This window comes from Limulus polyphemus, unplaced genomic scaffold (assembly GCF_000517525.1).
Source record: "Limulus polyphemus unplaced genomic scaffold, Limulus_polyphemus-2.1.2 Scaffold2613, whole genome shotgun sequence".
Classification (NCBI taxonomy): Eukaryota; Metazoa; Arthropoda; class Merostomata; order Xiphosura; family Limulidae; genus Limulus; species Limulus polyphemus.
The window spans coordinates 95,530-118,019 of NW_013668223.1; the positions used below are offsets into that span (position 1 = coordinate 95,530).

The 22,490-nt window shown below is 30.4% G+C and overlaps 1 protein-coding gene across 1 annotated transcript; it reads left to right on the forward strand.

Annotated features, from left to right (window-relative positions):
- The first annotated feature begins 2,275 nt into the window (after window positions 1–2,275).
- Window positions 2,276–17,573, forward strand: LOC106467433 (coiled-coil domain-containing protein 84-like). Its single transcript, XM_013927783.2, has 9 exons — window positions 2,276–2,540; window positions 4,177–4,340; window positions 9,025–9,123; window positions 10,421–10,487; window positions 10,984–11,049; window positions 12,836–12,931; window positions 13,803–13,953; window positions 15,157–15,289; window positions 16,889–17,573. Exons 1-9 carry the CDS (start codon window positions 2,409–2,411, stop codon window positions 16,986–16,988), a joined length of 1,008 nt encoding a protein of 335 aa, XP_013783237.1. The 5' UTR covers window positions 2,276–2,408; the 3' UTR covers window positions 16,989–17,573.
- The last annotated feature ends 4,917 nt before the right edge of the window (window positions 17,574–22,490 follow it).

Sequence of the window (22,490 nt, forward strand, 5' to 3'; positions counted from 1 at the left end):
GGTCCAAAGCTGCCATCCAAAGTAAGTCTTGGCATAAGAGTATTGTCAAAACTCTACTTCGACAAACAATCAGGAATCTCTGACAGTCTGGTGAATGACAGTCAATTTTTCCTTTCTCTGGGAGCCTCACTACACATACTGTTTGAGTAGCAGGCCAGATCTCAGTGTCTTATTCTGTTTCTAAGGGAAGTTTCTCTTCCTTCTCTCTCTTCTTTTTTATTATTATTTATTTTTAATAGTAAAACAGCCTCTGATCCATCCAAATGACAATATGTTGAAATAGTACTTGGTCAACTTTATTAGTTTGTTCTGAGTTGGCTAACCATGTCAATTCTATGGCGCATTTTTGCGGGGATCTTTCACTAACTGTAAAAACTGTAACTTGTAATAAAATAACAAATATGAGATATACTTATAACTAGCAGAGATCCACAAAACATTTGTGGTCAGATTAGTATCTTTATTGCGACAGTACTTTTTTACATACAGGATTTATAGAATAATACAAAAGAATTATATTTCTAATCGCATACCCGGAATCTAGAAGTCCACTGGTCTTAGACCTAACATTAGTTAAGAGTTTATTATGTATGGCCTATATTCGATATAGATAAATTAACATTAATTTGTGTATGTTTTTTGCTTTAGTTTAGTTAGGGCTAAACTATATCGTACTTAATACTATTAATAAATAAACGTATAATGTAATTCTACGATCTAACGTTAGACCTTTTTTAAAAACTTTGATAAGCTTTTAATATGTCGTTGTACAAATTGTTTACTAAAGTATATCCGTCGAAATGAAGTGCGCGCGCTTGCGCATTTAGACAGTAAGGTGCGGGTGCATTTTCAGGACAGATAAAAACTGCGTATAATTATAATATATGTATCTAAAACGATCGCAATACAAATTAAAAGCTAGGTAATTTTTGAATGTTTCCACATTTCTCAAAGACCTCAATTATCAGTAAGTAAACTTAAAACGAAACCAAGAATTTTAATGTTTTTATTGGCGTAACTTACACCTTACTTAGTTAAAAAGCAACTTTTTGTTATCCTGTAAGGGACAAAAACAAAACGCCGCTACAATCACGGGGTCGAACAAAAATCAATTTATTGAACTGTAACAACAACAGAAATCCAAAATAAAACATTTTAACAATTGGAATGGAATTCAAGTTTTATCACATACAAAAAAATAAAAAAAAGTATATCCGTTCTTGGGCAGGACTTGTTAAAAACGTCAATAAACAATACACGAGCAACAATCAGCAGTATTTAGTTCTAACTATATCTTGTCAACTAACTAGTTTAGGATCAAGGAAGGGTTTTTATTTAGTGGTTACACCACGAAGTAACATCTCATGTGACTAGCTAATTTACATAATATTTTACAACATTAATATATGTACTTCCCCGCTAGAGGAAGGTTGTGTCTGTTTCATACAGATTCAATTTCAACGTGCTCTAGCTAGAAGGTGAGTTAGCGCTATAATAGTTGAACGAAACGATAGAAGGAATAATAATTGAACGATATATTTTTGAATAAAAAAGTAAAATTCGCTATATTACAATTCTACAGCTGAGAAGTGCATTACACCTGAATAATAAGTGATTCATATGCTCATTTAAGTTAGATTTTTTTGTCTTTTTTTATTACAGTAGGAGAATGAAGATAAGATGGCAGTATAACTGTCACATGTGATTTGACCAACAAATGAGCGCACAACAATTAAACACGGTTTATTATTCCACGTAAATGAATGCGCTTCTGTAAATATTCAGTGTTTTTGACGTCTTCCAAGCTTTTTTGTGGTATTACACCTGTTATAGTTATAAGATATTTATCATATCATTTTTCAGTATACTGAAATGCCACCTTAACTTATTATTTATTTTGTTTGAACTATTCCTTTTATGGTTAGCATTAACTTCTGATCGAACAAGCTGCTTACATGGGTCACAACTAAAATATATATTTTATAATGGGCGAAACCAATTAAATATAATACTTTTTTACAAGTTAGAGCTTTTATAATATGTTTTGAAGAATAATTTTATTTTTCTTCAAGCCCACAGTAAAAGTTGTAAGTTGTAAAAATATTTATCACGAGTAAGTAAACTCAAACGAAACAATTCAATTAAATGAAATGTTTAAACTAATATTTATAATAATTAGAACGCATTTTTTCATCAGTTGGATACCCGCACTGTAAATCATATTTTTGAAATTAATCTTAAATATGCCATTCCGTGAGAGGGCACCCCACACAGTTCAAGGCAGTTTTGTTTTAGTGTGAGTTGTAGGTTCGTGTTCATTCAACTTGTGTATCACGGTGTCGAATCGAAACTAATCGTGAACACTCTATAAGTGTAATCTATTTATTTTAGAATTAATCCATAATTTAATGTCGAAATCTTTCAGCCAATATTCACTCTGTTCTGTTTGTAAAACGAACCACTGTACTGGAAAAAAACATGTCTACTCCAGAAAACATCGTGAAACTGTTGAAAACTTGTTACGAAAGTTTAATATGAAGGTAAAGAATCAAACTAGAGTGAAATAACTAAAACTTTAGTAAAAGTAAATCTAAAACCTAAAGGCATTTTACCAAATTTTATTTTAACTTAAATAACGGTAAACATATACAGTTCTTAGTTAGAGTGAAAAAAATTGTATTGTTTCTATTTTATGTAACTTTAAACTTATAAAGTTAAAGTTGATAATATTGAAGAAACAGACTACCTCAGTACCTTTTAAGCTTAAAAATACACTGTACTAATAGTAATACTATATATTTAGTATTATACTACAATAATAACAATTTACACTGACACTGAGTAGCACTAGTATCATCAGTGGTTTACTTTCTGTTAAAAAGTGAAATAGGCCTGTGTAAACAATGTTCATGATCCTTTATAGTTTATTGTAAGAAAACATTACTATGAAATTGTTTTAATCTAACGATTTTCACTAGTGAGTCTATTTTTTTAAAATTGGTAGGTTATAAATAAAAAAAAAATTCTATGGAATCTTCAGACAGAGCTCAGGAGTTAGGTGAACTCCACAGTTTCAGCATTATAGATTTGATCTCTTGAAAATATATTTCTTGTACTAGTGTGTGTAAAGTTAAATGTTTAAGTAAGAGTAACTTAAAAACAAAGGTGCCAAAGAGTTGAATCGAATAGTAGAACCCTTTCTGCTTTTCACCAAGGTCTTAGGTACAAGGCTCTGGGCATCATAGAACCTCTGCACGCCACTGGCTACTAGGATGATACCTGGAATATGAGGATAGATTAACCCATTGAATGTGGCTGCCCTAAACATGCATGGAATTTATGCAAGCTGTACCCTGTATATGGAACGCTTGCATTAAACTGCAGGAAGTGGACCATACCCTATATGGCAAATCAGCAGTCAGTGGGTTAAAATCTCTGAACTTGTTTTCTCTTGAAAAAAAAAAGAAAGAGAGGGAATTTGTTTTAGGCATTTCAGATTGTTAAGGAAATTGACAGTGTTGATCCGTCATCTTTTTTATAGTTAATTGGGAGAATGCTAAGACTGGAACACAAAAATAAATTTTGGCAGGGTAGGAGTCATCCTCTGTAAGACAGCTTTATTTTTGTAAAAGGGTGGTTGGCCTTTGAAACAGGTTGTCATCAGATATAGTAGATGCAGTTAATTTATGGGAGTTTAAGGAAAAGCTTGATAAATATTTGAATGATAAAGGCTGGCTTTGGGGGATTTTAATATTTATTTTGATTTAACGGAGAGAATAGACTAGATGGACCAAAGTGTCCCTTGTTGTCATCTAGTGCTATGTTATGTTAGATAAATTCAGAATATATATATATATATATATATATTTGTACATACACACAAAAACAACTATAACTGTAATTTTTGAGTTATCTGATTGTTAATTGAAAGCTTTCTTGATACACACATATTCTAATGTTTTCTTAATATATATAGATATGATTAAATCTTAGTATATGAATATGACTTGTAACTGAGCATTCTCCCAAAATTTTCAGTTGGTTGTGTATAGCTTGCTTCTTTTTTATTGAAATTAATTGTAGATATGTTCATTTATTTATAAATTGATTTAGACAGTTGTGTAACAAAATTATACTGAATCAATAGATGTTCAATTATATAATTATTATTTTCAGATACAGGAAGGTTTATGTCTGTTACATAATCCAGTAATCCACGACATGTATTGGGAGCATACAAAGAAGTTTTGGTGTTATTTTTGTGCGAAAGAGGTAGAAAGACACGAGATTCAGGGAGATGTCAGCATTTCTTATGGTGGATTGTTAAAACACTTGGCTAGGTACAGTGTTGACATTTATCATTTAACAAAATTGTAAATTGAATGCATTTAGTATTACCCAAAAAAAACATTTTATTAAAACTTCTATGTTGTGACATTAGCAACTTGATAGGCTCTTCACCAGTGCTGTGGAGAGAGATAAAATAAAAAGTATAATTTTATTATCAAACAAATAGATTACAAAAAAATTAATTTCACATTATGAATGTTAACAACTGATGGGTATCCTGCAGAATCTATGCTAATAGGTAAGGAGTCTCGTATAATTTTTTTTGTAGAAATACAATTAAGTTTGAGTTTTGAGGGCTCTCAGTTTTTGGAAAGTCAATCTTAATTTTGGATTGGCCAAAAAACCTGAGTAAAATCAAGTGAAAGGTAATTTGAATATTATAACCTACCAATACTATTACATTTAGCTATTTTTTTTCTTGATTATGCCAAAAAAACTGTACATTTTATTGCTGTCTGTTTCCTGCATCTTATCTGCCACTACTTATTATATGTTATATGATGAGGTTAATGCTTTTTGTTGTCTTAATCTCTGGGCTGCTTATTAAGTCAGAGTACTATGCATTTTTTTACTTTCTTATTCTTCATCTTTGATGATTTTTGCTGTGTTTTTCAGCTCTCTCTCTCTCTGCAAAATTTGTCTTCACATCAGGGATTTGGACTTGGTGTTTTTACTTATTTAAATAAAGTTTAATGTTTTCAAAGTTCTTCAGGTGTATGCAATTTTTTTTTCTCCTTCTGGTTGTAATTAGTGTTTTTAATGGTTGAAAAATATTAAATCCTAGTGCATTTAAGACTGTGTATAAGGGAGCCATATGAGCAAGGCATGTGTTGTTACTGTGTAGCTGAGATGCTTTAGCTCTCATCCTATTGGAGATTAATGTTAAGCCAGTAACAAACAAAATGCTAATTATTCTTACAGACCAACCATTGTATTTGATTCTTTAGCTGTGTTATTATGTAAATGCTTGTTCAAATTCTTCTTTATAAGTTTGAGTCTCACCATTCTTTTGATATGTGACAACTTTTTATTTCTCATTGCTGGGAATCTAATTTCAGATACATTAGTTACATTGCTTTCTTGTGTTACAGTGAATTAGGTATAGATTTGTTTCTACTCTTTTATATAGTAAGTTAACTTTCTGACAATATAGTATGTGATGTTCCAGGGTCATCAGTAGATCTGAAGGATGAATAGAATTTGATAATTGATTAATCATCATGTATTACATTCAACTAATGAATTATCCTCACGCAAGACTTGGATATTTGCAATAACCAAAAAATATTAATAACTGAAAACACTAATTCTGATTAGTCTATTATTTTTGTGAAGTTTGAAACTAACTTATTAAACTGAATAACCTTGAATTATAAATTATTATAAGAAATCATGATGACAATATTTTGATTACTCAGTTAGTTCAAATAATTGAAAATGATAATAATTGGAAATAATAGTATCAGTTAGTTGATTATTTTCATGACATTAATCAATTTAATCATAATTGCAATTAATCAGTTAATTTATATGACAATAATTGATGTAAATGGTGGTCATAATTAATAGAGTTAATCGTCCAGTTCACTCTAATCATCATTTGGGAGTTTAATTAATTACATTTAGGGTGACATATAAATTTAATAGCATATATGTAATGTTAGAAATAGAGTTAAACAAGTTGAATAATACATATAAATATGGGAGAAAGTAGAATGTGTAAGAGGGTTAAATGCATGAGACATGATAAATACCATATTAATTACTGTATCTAAAGTAAACCTAGATATGAGTAAAATATATATACACAGTTGACATATTCTTTAATATTATAAGTTAACCTAGTTAGAATACGGTAACATTTGGTTGATATATTTATACTTGTTATGTATAAAATTTATTGTAGATGTCGCTGAGTAAAAAATATAGAAATTCTATAAAATTAAGATTTTGTGTGTTATGGTATGAGTACACTTCTGTGCCTTTTTTCTGTGCATTACATCCAATATGTACCATTATTTTTGTGTTCTTAGATTGTTGTGTACATCAACTAGAGTGTTTTATACATTTTACAAATAAATAACATTTTGCTTCAGATAAAAAATTTTTTTCTTATTTGCTTGGGTTTATCCAAGAGCTGTAAATATGATGATGTCAAACATAAATTTCATAAAATTAATATAATTTTTTTTTCATGTGGAACTAATATCATGTATAAGCAATATGTCTTAAGTAGTTTTTTCTTTGTGAGTCTCCATCTTAATTTTGGAGGTAAAATTGGGATTGTAAAAAATAAATATTTCTGTTTGTAAGTCTAAAATGCCTAACTGCAGTTTAGTTTAGGGTTTGTTGAGAACAAAACTCATGTTTATTGGAATGTTAAAGTGATTTTAATTCAAGAGACAGTGAATAACTTAGCTTGGGAAGGTTCAGGATTAAAGCCCTTTTTTTTAATTTGTCAGGAGTCTTATAATTTAGAAGTTCTAAATCTGATATATAAATAGCATGTGTAAACAAGTGTTGAATATGGACTTGGAGTAGCAAATATTTCAGGTTTGATAATTGGCTTATTTGTTAATGCTAAATTAATTGGAATTATTCTGTTTTTCAAATATTTATTGCCTTTTTTGTGTTTAAATATTGAAAGGTGAATAAATATTATACATGAAAATATGTACACTATATGTTTGTCTTTATACTAACTTTACAGTTATCAAGTAATTGAGGAAGTACAGTATTTTCTGATTTTGAGTAATTGAGTTGGTCATATTGTTTCTGTTTTTCCTTGGATCCATTATCAAAATGAGATAGGAAACTGTGCAGTTTGTTATGTGAACTAAATATATGCATGTTTAAAAAATTACAAACACTTCAGTGCTATACTGATTTCTTTTTATATCTTAAGTAGTTATTTTGTCCTACATAGTACATCAATATATTTTTGAGGTTGTATGTAAATACTACATATGTCACTCTATAATAGTGAATATTTATTACTTGCAAAATTATTAAATTTTTCTAAGTTTTAATAATTTTGGAATATATTAAATCTAATTTTGTGTGCAAAATTTTGGCCTGAGGCATTATTTTGTATAGCTTGATTGGTCAGGGAACTTATCTACTGTTTTGGGGGATAGAGGCAATGTGTCCTTATTGACCCTGTGTTGTAGATTCTCCAAGGCTGTCAAGTGGAACTGAGATATTGCTACAATTTGTTGCCCTTTTTTGATTGATCAGTTACTTAGATAATGATGCTTTTAAAAAGGATTAAGCATGGACCTTAAAGGAGTCGAAACAGGCAGTAGAAATCTTGTCTTTATGCTGTTTCTGATTCCTGTGTTTATCATGCGAGCTTGAGCTTTAGTTATAGTTAACCCTTTACCTTCTCAACTTAGTCTTTTTCTATTTTATTTTTTACTACTTATCTGGGCATGCTTCAGGGTCCTTTTCTAAAGTTTATTTCATTTATTTATTTACATCAGAAAACAAAATATTTTCATTGTATTCTTATTCTTACTTCGACCTGTCTTTTATTCCACCTGTCAAATGTCACTGCACATTTGCTTATGTATACACTAAATCCATGAACCTTTAATATTATTGGAAATCAGGGAGCTGTATCCACATACAATGTTGGATTACCACAAGGTGGAGCTTGTAAAACCAATCAGCTTTGTAAGGGTTAAGTGGCATGTCATGAAAGACAACTAATATTGAGATCACTCGGAGCTGGACAAAAAGTTACAATTATGTTTCTTTGACAGTACAGTATTTCTTTCTTTACCATTATTATAAAAGTTTGAAAGTCAGCAGATTAAATATATTTTAAACAACTGATGGAAGCCAAAAACAGAAGTTTGCTTTTATTTAAACATTTTGAGTTGAACATTGATAGTATATATATATATATTTTTTTTTTGTTTGTTTACCATAGACTAGTTTAAATTTCAAGATAGAAAAAAAAAAAGGCATATATAGTTTCTCAATCTCTCTCTCTCTCTTTGTGTGTGTGTGTGTGTATGTATGAAGCTAGTAAGGCTTATTGGAGATGTACTAAAAAATTATCTTCTGATTTCACACTGTTATGGATCATGGTAACAGTCATTTTAAATGTTAAGATACTAGATGCCCAATTTAAAGTCACACAGAAAAAACAAACAAACAGCTGTATTTAGATTTTGATTGAACAATTTTTAAACAAAACAAGTTTGTACTTTTTCACACCTTGGAATTAATTTAGCTTGTAGCATGGTTATTTTGCAATTTCATAATTATCATTGATATTTAGATTTTGTAGATTTTAATCTTAGATCTTTGAGCATCTAAATTTGCACTGAACTCATATAGATTATAATGAGCATATGAAGTATTATTGTTTCAGATATATTATAAAAACAAATATTTTAACATGCATCGTGTGATAGAATATATTTGATCTGCTTATTAATACATTTTATTGAATAACATCTTTCATGCATATTAAATTCACTGTGAATCATAATGCTTTATATTTAAATTTCTGATTTCTATACATAAACAAATGTTGAACCCATAACAGAATTTTTAAAACATGTATGTAAACATGTTAAAACTTGGCTGTACTTGCTGGTTTGTATATGTGACTTATTTAGTATAGTTATATGTTTTTGTGTTTATTTTTACTTTTTTTTTTAGTGAGGACCATTTGAAGGCATTGAAACATTTCTGGTGGCAAAATAAGCTTGACAAATCAAAGATGTCAACTTACAGTATTTCAGTGGAATGTTTAGATAAGTATGTTGATTAAATCAATCAGAAGAATGAATTTGAAGCATTAACACTTGGTAATAATGTACTTATTTTCAATATTCCTTTGTATTTAATGTTCTATTCAACATTCTGATTAAGAGAGTAAAAACACCACTCAATATGTAAGAAAGCTTTTTATATACATGTTTTGTTATTTTGAGAAACTACTTGCACTCTTAATTGACATTTTTGTTATATTGGATTCTTATTTTTTCCATAGTTACTCTTCCTTTCACTGATACAATTATGCTTGGGAGACAAGTGGTACAGTACTACTACTGTCATTTTGCCAAGTTCAACTAATTGTTTTAAGAATTTCTTGTTTTATTGGTTATATGTTTCTTCTTTGGATGACTGTGGCTTTCTCTGTTTCTTACCACAATCATTTTAAATATTTGAATTTTGTTCTGATAAATAGGAATATTTGGTTAAGGCTAGGTGGGTCTTCTCAAGTGCACCCCCAGTAGCTCAGGAGTAAGACTGAGGCATTATAACACTAAAAATCAAGTTTAGCTACCCATGGTATGCATAACAGATAGCCCATTGTGTAGATTAGTGCTTAACAAAAAAAACTCCTTTCAGGCATGTCAAAGTATAGTGCTGGGAAAGTTATCCCATGCTGTAATGATAGGGACAATATAACTTCTGCAGATGAGTCATATAATAATTCTTGCAGAAAATGTTTTTAAAACACTGAATGACTAGGTTGGGCAGTGTCTGTTGTAATTTTTTCAGACAGTGTAGAGGGATGTAACTGAGAAAGTAGTTTGCTGTAGAGAAGATTCTGATTTATGATTAAATTGTTTAAGAGTGTGCAGTTTGACTCAAACTAAGTGTGAATTAATATTCTGTTCTATGTCTGTCACAGGATTTCTAAATTTTAGAACAGACTGAAAATTATGTCTACAACATATACTATAGAGACTTTGTATGCACAGCAGAAGCAAAGTGCAAAGTCGCACTGGGTATGATTACAAAATATGGTGTCTGTCATTGCAATTCTTTGATTTTTGAAGCAATATTTATCATAGATACAAATGTTGGGATGTTAATTCTAGTTCAAATTTTTGTAATTTTGAAAGTAAAAATAAAGTTTGACTAAGTACACATAAAATACTTGTGGAAAACTGGGCTGTTGCAATTGTGATGTTCCTATATGATATGATAAACCAGGATATTTTGGAACAACTGTTTTCAAATTACTTAATGTACATGTGTTGATGGTTCTTTTGTGCAATTAAATTCAGTTTAAAATAAGTACTTTTTACTCCACTTTTTCTAGATTTCTGAAACTGATACCACAGAAAATTGAAGAATACTTGAAGAAACTAGATCATTTGCATAAAAAGGTACAATCCTAATAATTTCAAAGGCTAATTATTAAAGATGGCAATAAACTATGTAGGGTTTGAGATAACAGCATTCACATCTGAAAAATATCTGTTTTAGGAACTTATAATAAATTATTAGTACTCTAGGCATGAAAGGAGTTAAAAAAGTGCTATCCTTAACAATAATTTTTTTTATGTTTATGTACTTTTTTGATAGTAAAAGAGTATAAGCACATTGAATTTTTTAACAATTACATGATGCCAACTTCACACCAAAAAGCATGTGAAGTTAGTTGACACCTTCTATGAATCCAGTTTGGCTGGATTCATGTATGCTAAAATATTTTGGAGTTGCAGGTTTCAGCTCATAGTGGTGTATATGGGTTTGGTTATATTTTATATCATATATTGTATATGATAATGTGCTTGGACAGATGGAATACTTTCTCAAGGATCTTTGTTTTTATTATATTGTTTTTACAACAATTCTTCATACTGCTTTTCTTCCATCTAGGACATTGAACATATGCGTTTTGTTGAGCAACAAAGAATGCAACTTGTTCAAGACACAAAGATTGAGGTATGTGTAATGAAACAAAGTCTTCTAGCCCTGTTCTTTATGTCAAGCTGGTCACTTGTTCTTGACTTCTAGATTCATTCTTGTGATTAGCTTCATATATTATTTAAAATTAATTTATGAAATAAACAGTACTTTTTAATGTTTTAGAAATAAAACTGAAGCTAAACTCTGAAAATTTTATTTTCATCTACCAACTTCTGGTTCAAAAACTAGGTATCTTGTCAAAATTTGTAAACACACAATTTAACTCCTTATTTTCACCATTTGTCTGATTCTTTTTTTTTCTAAATAATTGCTGGTAATCTGCAGTTACAGAAAACCGTTTGAGTGGCAAATTGAATGTTATGTAGTTAGAACTAGACTTTATTCTTATGTAAGCTATGTTCATTTCATATTTATATTATCTGAATAATATATGGGTGATATTTCACTACTGTAAGACTGATAATAGTTTAAGTTTTGAATAAGAAGCATATATAGTAGTATTTGAACAATACACTGTTTGTCCTGTGGAGTTTTCTGCCTAGAAATACCAAAGCTCACCAGGTTAGCTGGGTGTTCATACTAAATTTTAAATGTATCAAATTGTCTATAAGACGTTTCACTAGAACTAATAAAGAAACCGCAATGTCAAATTTTATGGATAATGAACATTTGATTATCATCAGTGAATATTGTTTTCTTAATTATACTTGAAGTACTAATATATATATATGCTTATCATTGTGACAGACAGTGGCTTCCTACACTATGTATATCAAACTATGTAACATTCTGTACAGAGAGTGAAAAGATGCAAAAGGTCATATATATAGCATTGAAAGTAATAAGTTCACTTCTACTTTAAGATCTTCAACATATCCACAGTTATCAGGTAGCTAGGAAAGCTACTGTTAGAAGAGACTTGGAAGTTTTCTGTCATACTGAATGTTGCTGATCTGTGAAAGGCATACCACCTGCAAATGTATATTGTGAAAAGAAATGAGCCTAGAAAACACACTATGTCCTGAAAAAACAGTATTGTGTCTCACGCATTTGTTGAGCAGGTCTATTTTAAGATTTGCATTGTCCATGGCATTTTATTTTGACCAAGGGCTGAATTTTGATTTAGCTCTGTTTACTGAAATGTGCAAAACATTAGTATAGAAAAAAAGTAAAAAACACAAATGCATACTAATGTGTTCTGATGAAGAGGTAGAACAATGCAACTACAGTAATGTAAAAACCACTTTGTATGTATGTAATGGGAATCAGAAAAGTATAGATCAAGTCAAATTGCAATAAGTATTGCATAAAGGAACATTATTTAACTTTTGTTTGTGATTTCTGATATCAGTTTGAAAATGAGACTCTAGAACTCTAAAGAAGTAGAATTTCCTTTAAGAAAAAGTGTCCAGAGAAAGTAATGGTCATAGTGAAGTAGACTACTCAACCCAATTATCATGGATAATGATAAAGAACTGCTGAAGATACTGCTTCATGGGCTAGTTAAGAGCTATTAATGTAGTAATTATGAAAATTATTCAAGGTTCTTCACAATTCAAGTGGAAGGGCAGTGTTATATGGTGGTATATAAAATGTTTTATGTATATTATTTTTGCAATAATGTTCAAAGATATTTAAATATTAAGGTGGTTTATTCATAAAAATGTCATAAAATCATGGTAAATTAACACCTATATGTTAAATAATAAATATTGCTTTCTTTTCAGAATTTACATTAATGTACTAGAGATTGGTTTGCACTTTGCTTTTATCTCTGTTTATTTCTTGAATATGTTTTTAGTCTGCTATAGAACAACTTCCTCTCATGTTAGCTGGTGACTCACAACCAATTGCATCATCCTCAATGTATCAGAATGAAGTTTTCAACACCAGAAAAGTAAGTGATGCTGTATGATGTGTGAATGCAGTAAGTCATGTTTCTTATGGTTTTCTTGAACAAAGCATCTATTCTGATTATTTTCTTTATGTTACAGTTTTGTTGTTAATGCCTATTTAGTCATCTTTACCATTTTTCTGTGAAATAACTGTTAAGGTCTGTAAATATTCATTTATTCCAAAGTAAGTGAAATTTAGAGTAGATGACATGAAAGTGTTAAATTAATCAATTAAAGAAACATGTTTATTTGCCATTTTCTTAATTAAAAAAATAATTAAGGTATTTTATACACAAATAACCATGTTGGCAAGTGAAAGACCACTTTTCTACTTGGGTTGAGATAAAGGATAAGATAAAAAATTTAATCTACATTATGCACTGATGGTGTATGAATTAATTATCTGATAATTTATTAAAAATATATTTAGAATGCCGATGTTTCCGTTTATCAACATTATATTTTAAGATCTGTGCAAGAACTCAGCTAACAGATGTTTCTGCATATAAAAGCTATCTTCAATATTCTATATGTTAATAAATATCTCACGCAAAGTATTTTTGTAAAATTTACGTGTTATAAATTTGTTTCATTGTTATTGCTATATGATATTATATTTTTGATATTATTATTCTGTAATGAAACAATTGGCTTTAGTGCAGTTGATATGTTCCCATATATATAAGTTCTATATTAAAATACTGTGACTGTATAATAATTACATGTGTAACTGCATTATAGGGTACTAAGGTTATACTTAGTAAAATAGTTTGTTGTGCATGATCTTGTCAATGAGACATTTACTAAGTGCCTGTGAATGTAAAAAATGAACATGCTTCTTGGATTTCCATCTGTTTTTTCTTTTCTTTTCAGACAACAAGAACAGAGAAAAATATATTTACAGGAGCACTTCCTCCTTGGCTTCAAAATGACCAGGAAGAAAAAAGTACTTTACATGTATTACCTGTTGGTCATAGATCTAAAGATTTGATTGGTCCTACTGCAGAAGAATTCTTAAAACATGGTAGGGTGAAAAAAATAGTTAGATTTGGATTTAATATTACATTTTATATATTACAGAATACAGAATTTTTTATGTTATTGTTCATTATTTAAATGTATGTGTCACTTACTGCAAGTCATTTACTTAATTTTTATTCTACTGCAAATTATAAGTTATAAGAAATTTGTCTTAAAAGTAATGACTTTAATTTAAAAAGTTTAAAAAATATGTTTGAAGAATATAAATTAATTTCTAGGATAGTTTTTATGTTGTAGCCAGATTTAGAAATTGTCACAGTACAGGCATACAACAGATGTTTTCAGTTTGAACATGAAAGACAAGTTCCCCTTAAAAAGCTGTGTTATTTTGTAACTTATTCATACTTAGTTATGAATAATAATCCAATTAATAATAATAATATATACTAATTATTTTTAAATTACCAGTGTCTTTTTCAATATATCTGAATTTTTATGGTGTTATATGAAATCAGTTTAGTCTTCCATTAACAAAACAATTACTATTGAATAGCTTCAAATCTCACATAATAAACTGTTTGTAACAAACATTGAATAAAATATTCATTTCTATGTTTGTACAAGTGCCATCATTGATAGGCATAAATCCTATAATCAGCATTCAGAAACAGATCTGAAATATTGAGGAACAAGTTGTAAGTTATAGATAGGTCCAAGAGTAAAACAGTGCACAAGGGAAAAAAAAGTCAACATAAAATAGCAATCAAGATGCATTTATTGAGAAGAGCTGGAACATTCAAAATAATTATTATTTTCTGTTCATTATGTATTTTTTCAGGACAGTACACACTTCTGAAAAAATTATTTGTTTGTTTCTGAAATAACTTGTTTAAAAATTTAAGTGTTATGTTAGATTTTTTTCTGTATGTTAAATGAAATGCTTTGTTCATTTTAACATCTTTCATTAATGCAAATTTTTTGTTCGCTGTAATTACAACTACTAAATTGTGTGTTTTTTTGTATTCAAATTTCAGATTAGTCTATTTTCTATGTAACTTTTTTAGTAAAGAATAGGATTTGTAATGCTTGATCTTAGGTTTTTTGTAGTAAAATATTAAGACTTGATAAATTTGGAAGCAAAAATTTACATTTTTGTTAAAAAGAATAGGTACAACTTTTAGTGAGTTTTCATTTTGAAAGCAGTGTGATTGTTACATGTATTTTTTTTCATTATATTAAATGATAGTTGCAAAGAAGAGCAAGAGGCACTTAAACCCTCAAAGAGTTGGTGCTAACTTTGATCATAACACACCAAACTCTGGAGAATGGCTGCCATCATTTGGCAGAGTGTGGAATTTTGGAAGACGTTGGCAGTCAAGGTATTTTGATTATTAATGCTAGTAGTATTGTTAATGTATTGAGGAAAGGATACTTTGTGTCTGTTAAAAGGTAAATTCAACTATTCACTCTATGTATACTTAAATGAAATGCTTTGCATATCAAGTAGAAAGTACAAAAGTACACAACCTAATTATTATAAAATTCTACTATCTAGAATTCAATATTTTTTAAGAATGTACAATATTAACACTAAAAGGAGTACTACTTGTGCTAGACCTATGAAATACGTTCATAAAGACACAAGGGGTAATAGATGAATATTATGCTGTCAAGTAGATAGCAGGAATTTACCAGCATTGTGGATGGGATTTTATAGATTGGAAATAACACAAATTTAGGGGGAAGTCTTGTTTTTTTTAAAATTGGTATTATTATTATTAAGAACCTATGTTAACAGGGAATGGGCACTCTTTTTTTTTCATTTTTTGCATTAACTCTCTCACTATGGGTAGGTCAAAGTGTGCACATGTCATTACTTTTTATAGAGTTACATTCAAAACTTAAACTTCTTTATTATCATTGTATACAAATAAACTTGATATCAAAATGTAATTAATAAACCATATTTTAACATTATATAAGTTTTAAGTTCTTAATTATATAAGAAAATATTTTTAAAAAATCCTCAGTCTCCCCTAGTATAAGAATTGTTACATTTGCTCTCAAGGTCTTCCCTCTTTTCTAATTTATTTACCACCCCTCTGAGAAATAAAGAATGTGATGTAAGTTACTCATTGTAATATTTATATTACTCAGACAAAGCATAATTTTTATAGCCTTCGATCGTATTTGTTTACGGAGCTATACTCTAGAAAATGAGACCCCCTTGCCATGCTCACCTGTTGCATCCTTTCTTTCACAAATTGCCAATAGTTCTCTGATGTTTTATACTATATTATTTATAAACAATAGAAATCCAAAATTTTAATCTATCAGATGACTGTTATATTACATGGTTTTGTGTACATACAATTGTCTATTTTCTGGTTCATTTTCTGACTTGTTCTCATGAGAATTACATCGACTAGCATAACTGAATTTTTATAGGCTCTTATTGTACATTTTGAAAGCCAGAAAAATTGATAGTTATAGGACATTGTTTGCTTCTTGTGTGTTATTATTCTGTGTTCTTAAGTGTATTATTTAATTAAATGAAAAATGTAGTGTAGTAGTACCATTAATATACAAAAGTAGGCTTAGATTTCATTGACAGTTAACAGCAAAAAAAAAAAACCCAGGTAAGTACTATATTTCTTGTTTTTCATGTGTTCTTTATTTATTGTTTTAAAAATAACTAAAATGTAAAAATTAGAAACTTGTTATATCAAATAAAACATTTTTGTAACGTATATGATTTTCTTTTTGTTTCTAAGAAGCTATATGTTGTGAAAAGTGAAAATTATTTTTAAATACAAAAAAAAGTTCATCTTACATGTACACTAGTTCAGAACAGTTCACAGGTAATGGTTTTTACCTCAAAAACTCAAGACTATCAAAACACTTGTGCATATATTTAGTTTACATGAAGGTGTAGGCAAAGGTCAATAGAAACACTACATATATTTTGTTTTTTTCAGACATCAGTTTAAACAAGAGTTGGGAAAAATACGAAAAGGGAAGAAAATGACAGGTTTGTCTGAATCAACCAGGTCATCATTCAAAAGAAGAAAACTTTAGCTTATAGCATAGTGAAAAGTGCACTCCTCCTAACTCTTTAGAAATTTCATTGATGTAGTTTTGTCCATAAAAACAAGCATTTTTTAGTTGTTATTGTTGTACAAATCTAAACACTTTAATGATATTGACATTTTTTCTGTATTATTGAATATTTAAATTTATTTTCACAGAATAAAAATCAACGTTTCATGTGACTGGTGTAATTAATTAATAAACATTTGAGTGTGAGATAGTAAGTACAAGAAAATGGTTTTCAAATCTGGAGACTACTGTTATTTAATTATTTTTACCTTTTAGAATTTTTTATAGAACTTGAATTTTTTTTGTTGGTATAATGATGATTTTTGATTATCTGGGAAATGATTCTGTTACAGTTCATGTGACTTATAAAGTGCTTATTTGGACATGTCAGCCACTTGTAAATTTCTGCATTTTCCTCATCAGTTACTGCTTTCTATTTTTCAATTTGTTGCAATGATTATGATCATCAGTCTTTTGTAGTTAAGTATAAACTTGATGAAAAAACTTTTACAAGTATTAATAAATTTAAAACTGGGGAATTTACTTAGGTATTTATATACATTATTAAAGCTACATGTTATTGTATTGTTTTAAATTAGGTTTTGAATAAATTACTCTTTATTTTTGAATACAATTTTCTGTTATCTACCTTACAATTTGGAAATTTTTATCATTATGCTATTTGAACAGGAGCTTTTTTTTATTAATTTTCAATGAGTAAGACAAAAAATAAATCTCAAAAGGTTCTTTTGGCTTTAACTTTTGACCTACACCATTAAGTTCAAATCTTGTAAAATGTACATTTTGCTCTCAATTATATTTTGTAATCTGTTTTCTAATCTACTGTTCCCCCAGTCGGACAGCAATAAATTTACGGACTTACAACACTAAAACCTGGAATTTGATTTCCTGTGGTGGACACAGCAGATAGTCCAATGTGACCTTGCTCTAAAACAAACACACACTAATGTACTGACTTTTATTTAAGTACAGTTGTTTATCATTTTGAAATTCATCACTAGCAAAAACAATTGAATATATAACTATGTTCTCCTGAATACAAACAAGATATTTAAATGTAAAGTTAAAAAAACCAACAAAACAAGACAAGTCTAAGCTTATATAATAATGCATAACATTTATGCTGTCAATAGTTTTGGAGTTTTATTTTTAAAAATTGTGCATTTGTTTCCATTTTGTGTTTCAGAAATCATGTTTGAATTTGTAGTGCAAGTCACAAAAATGTTTTCTTACTGAATAATTACTCGTTATTAAACACTACTTCTTGAGCCAAGTATGGCCCAGTTCTGTTCAATTGTGGCTCCATCATTTGCTCTGTACTTTGTGCTCGTGGGTGTGTTTTGTCAGATAAGAATAGCCCAAGAGATGGTGGTGGTTGCTATCTGGTACCTGCGTTCCCTCTAGTCTATCAGTTCAAAATTAGGAATGGCTAGCATAGATAGCCTTGAATTAGCTTTAAACAAATACCCTACGAAACAAAACATGAAACTGTGTTCCTTGAAAAAATGCATTGTTATATGGAGTATTATTAATATGAAATTACAAGTACTGTTTTTACAGCAGAAAAATGCTGCCATAAAGTTGAACATGCTTTCCTGTAACATGTAGGTCTATGGTCTATGAACCAGCCCAAGATTCAGCCATCTTTGTAGGTGAAAAGTCTTTAAAACACTGAAATGCCTGTCAAAGTGCAGAGGAGCATTCAACTGCGAAGTTTTCTGAGTTAAGAAGGGTTCCTCAGTTCTCACTGTCAGCTTGACTTCCCCTTCACCACTTAAGTATTTTCAAAACACAGAGGCATCTCTAGGATATTAATGCACAAGAAGCACAAAAGAGAAAAAAAAATCACTTGGATAAATTGAAAATACAAATCAGTTACCACTTGTGAAATAGCTAGATCCTAGACAAAGCACCAATATTTGTTTGACATATGCAATGTCAAGAGAGATACAATGTAACTATTCTATGAAACAGTATAGAAGCTCTTTTACCAGTCATCTGTAAAAATAAATACCTCAGGTTGGAATTAACATATGATCTCAACCAGATATAGGACGTTTCATATCAAAAATGAGAAAAATTCAACAATTTTGTAAATATGAAATATATATCATAGAAGAGTAAATTATGTAGCTCTTACTTAGTGCACCATTGATCTTCATTGTACATTGTGAAAGTCCAGGTGAATGTCTATCGTATTGTCTATCCCTAACGATGATGTTGCCAATGCATCACTGCCTTAAAGTCAAACTTCACTGGGAATTAAACCTACAAATTGTTGTCAGAGTTTTTCCTGGCATGGGAGATATTTCATTTTTGTTGCATAGGCGATGCAACGTCTACATCACTGTGGGAATGCAGCTAGTGAAAACATATCCACTTAGCGTATAATAGTGTATACTTTACAGCGTTTTACACTTTAATTGCACTGCTCCAATTTCATAATCATTGACATCCATACCTGGGACGAAAGGAACATATCTTATTGCTTAAACTAACAATATTGCATGGACCAAGCCTCATTTTAATTTCTAGAATAACTCTGCATAATCCTCCATACTTCTAAAATTGGATGCAACCTTTGGTAACGCAAAAAAGTAGTACTGTTGTAGTAGAAAAGTTTATCACAAAGTGTCTATTATTAAAATAATGCAAAGTCAAAAATGCTTCAGTCTTCTTTCTGTTTGTGAGTTTGAGCTAGTCTAAGAATAATTTAAATTTTATTTTAAGAGGATCTACTCATTACATTTTTATGAGAAAATATCTATCTGATTTCAATTTCAGACCTACCCCAAAGTTTGAAATAGTGAGCTCTGTCTTTCAGCTGTGGCCGAACCATACAACTAGACACTAGTTCATCTTTAACATATATTGCCACCATTCCCATTGCAAACCAATTAAAACCACTGAGAAAATGACATGATGCAAACCTTCTAGAGTGTTCTTGTCATCTAATTTCATTTGCTGCTAGACATAAACAAGACCTAGTGAAGTAAATAAGTGATATGCTAACAGTGCACCTAAAAATATATCCATGCGTAGTAATGGCAACTTGTCAGATCATGTTGCCACATTCACATACTCGATTTCCACACATAATCTTAGCTTGGCATACCAACTTTATTTATTATGATCAATTCTAGTAATAACCAAACACTCTCTGAATATTACAATGATTCTCTCCTCCATCTACTGACTTATCTTACTGCGAACTAAATTCTCGATGCACCAGAAAAGTTTGTGTAATGGTTGTTTTATAGGATATGCGTCCCTAGTATCTATTTGATGCTAAAAGATATTTATTCTTCCAAGATAGTTGTTTCATGTGAAAAAACATTGGCAAATTAGGTCTATAGCTTTCTGAGTTTTCTCTGCTAGTTTAAGCTTAGAATATCTGCACATTCTCTAGATAATGACTTCATAAGTGATGATGCCCGTTTATTTATATGTTGTTCTGTTGAATTAAGAGATGATGTGAAGATACAAAATTAAAATCTTTATTAATAAGAAAACAGAGTCATAATACAAAACAAAACATGGGTTGTGTGAATGTGGAACTAATGTTTGTTTGTTTTGAACTTCGCGCAAAGCTACACGAGGGCTATCTGTGCTAGCCGTCCCTAATTTAGCAGTGTAAGATTAGAGGGATGGCAGCTAGTCATCACCACCCACCGCCAACTCTTGAAACCAATGAGAGAGATTGTGTGAGAAAACTTATATTAGCTCTCTCTCACCACTTCAATGTGAGTCCCCTCTAAGCTAAATGTTAAAACCCCATGAAAAGAAAAACAAAGCTAAAAGACACTCATTGAAGTTTAGCATAAGTCTAAATATCAATAGACTCTAAAGTATTACCATGTAAAATCTCAACTCTAGTCTCTTCTACTTTATAGGAGAGAGACTGGCCTTTGAATACAAGATAAATTAAAACAAAGCCAGGCTGCTCAAGGCCCACACCTTACGTGACATCCAACCACTTTCATTTTACCAGGGAAATCCTGAGGTATTATCCAATTTTCCGAAAGAAAAGACAGCTGTTTATCTTGGAACTCGAATGAAGTATAGCTATTTTGCCTGCAAGAAAACACGTTTAATGACAACTAAGAGTGATTCTGAATCCAACACAGTTACAGTAAAGAGAATTTGAATTGTTTACTTGCAAGGCTTTCTGTGTTCAAACTGCACTCAAAGAAAACTGATAAAAATTTTGAAAAATACATATTACCTAAGGGGTTACAAACATATGGTACCATCCTATACCACAATTGCAAAATCAGATAGAGTTCTGTTGTTCCTGTGGCAATGAAAACCTTTACACTGTATCTGTGCACTTTCACAAGCACATGTTAAGCTACGCTTGGCTTTATTAAAGCTGTACTAACTACAACATCTGAAGAAACATACAGTTTACTGTACCCTCTAAGATTAGTGGGCATACCTGATACAGGGATCACTATTTTAAACTAGCAGGTCTAACAGCACTTACAGGTAGTTGCCTACAATGAGTTTATTATTTACCATTTGGCGGAAATGTAAGCTTCTGTGCAGACTCAGAGAAAGGCCTCATTGACCAAACTGCCATCAGTTTTAGAAAGCATCTCTCCTTTTTTTTCTCTTTTTATGGGTCCAAATCTCTGTATCAGTGTCACAGCTAGGATTGCGGATTCATGAAAGCTCTACCAACTCACTGGCAGTCAATGAGGCTGAACCGAAGTGCCATACACTGTCTGCAGGGGAGGTGCCATCTCTTGCAGATTCTCATAGCGTGGTGCTGATAAACATGGGAGCTGCATCTCTGGTAGTGCTAGCTAACTACTTACGCTACTATTGTAGATGCTTTGAATTCTGTCACAGCTTCTGTTAAGTTTTTAAAGTACTGTTACGACAGCGGAAGTCATGTGACGCTAGTAACTCGTCATGAGCTTCTAGAAAATTCATGTCCGTTCGTGAAGCCTCGAGTGTTCTCCATATGTACGCTTTTTGTATATATAAGACTGGTAAAAAGTGACGGCAACAATGGAATTGAATTGCAGACAGAGATAGAGACGGACAATTTAGTCAAGCGCGTGAATCGTTCGTTGTGAATTATAGTGTTTGTTTAAGTTATAGCGTGACTGTGGAAATTAAGTGTATTGTAAAGTTGTATTGAGAAAGAATAAACTAGTTTTATTGAAGAAAGGACTTGTATCGCTAAAGTTTCTTCGGAAAGAATTTTTACGGAAAATTAACAAACGAACGACCAGAGGCGTAACAGTACCCGATGCTTGAGTCGTGTTGAGGGACCCAGTAGGAAGGTTCTCCACAAACTTATCAGCCAGAATATCTTTTGGTCAGATGTCACCATGCTGAAGTGTACTCAACAGTAAAAACATTATGGCTCATCACTGTACACGGACGAATTTTCCTAGGAATCACATTTATGAATATGAATATTGCATGGCTGGTAAATGGCTCTTATTT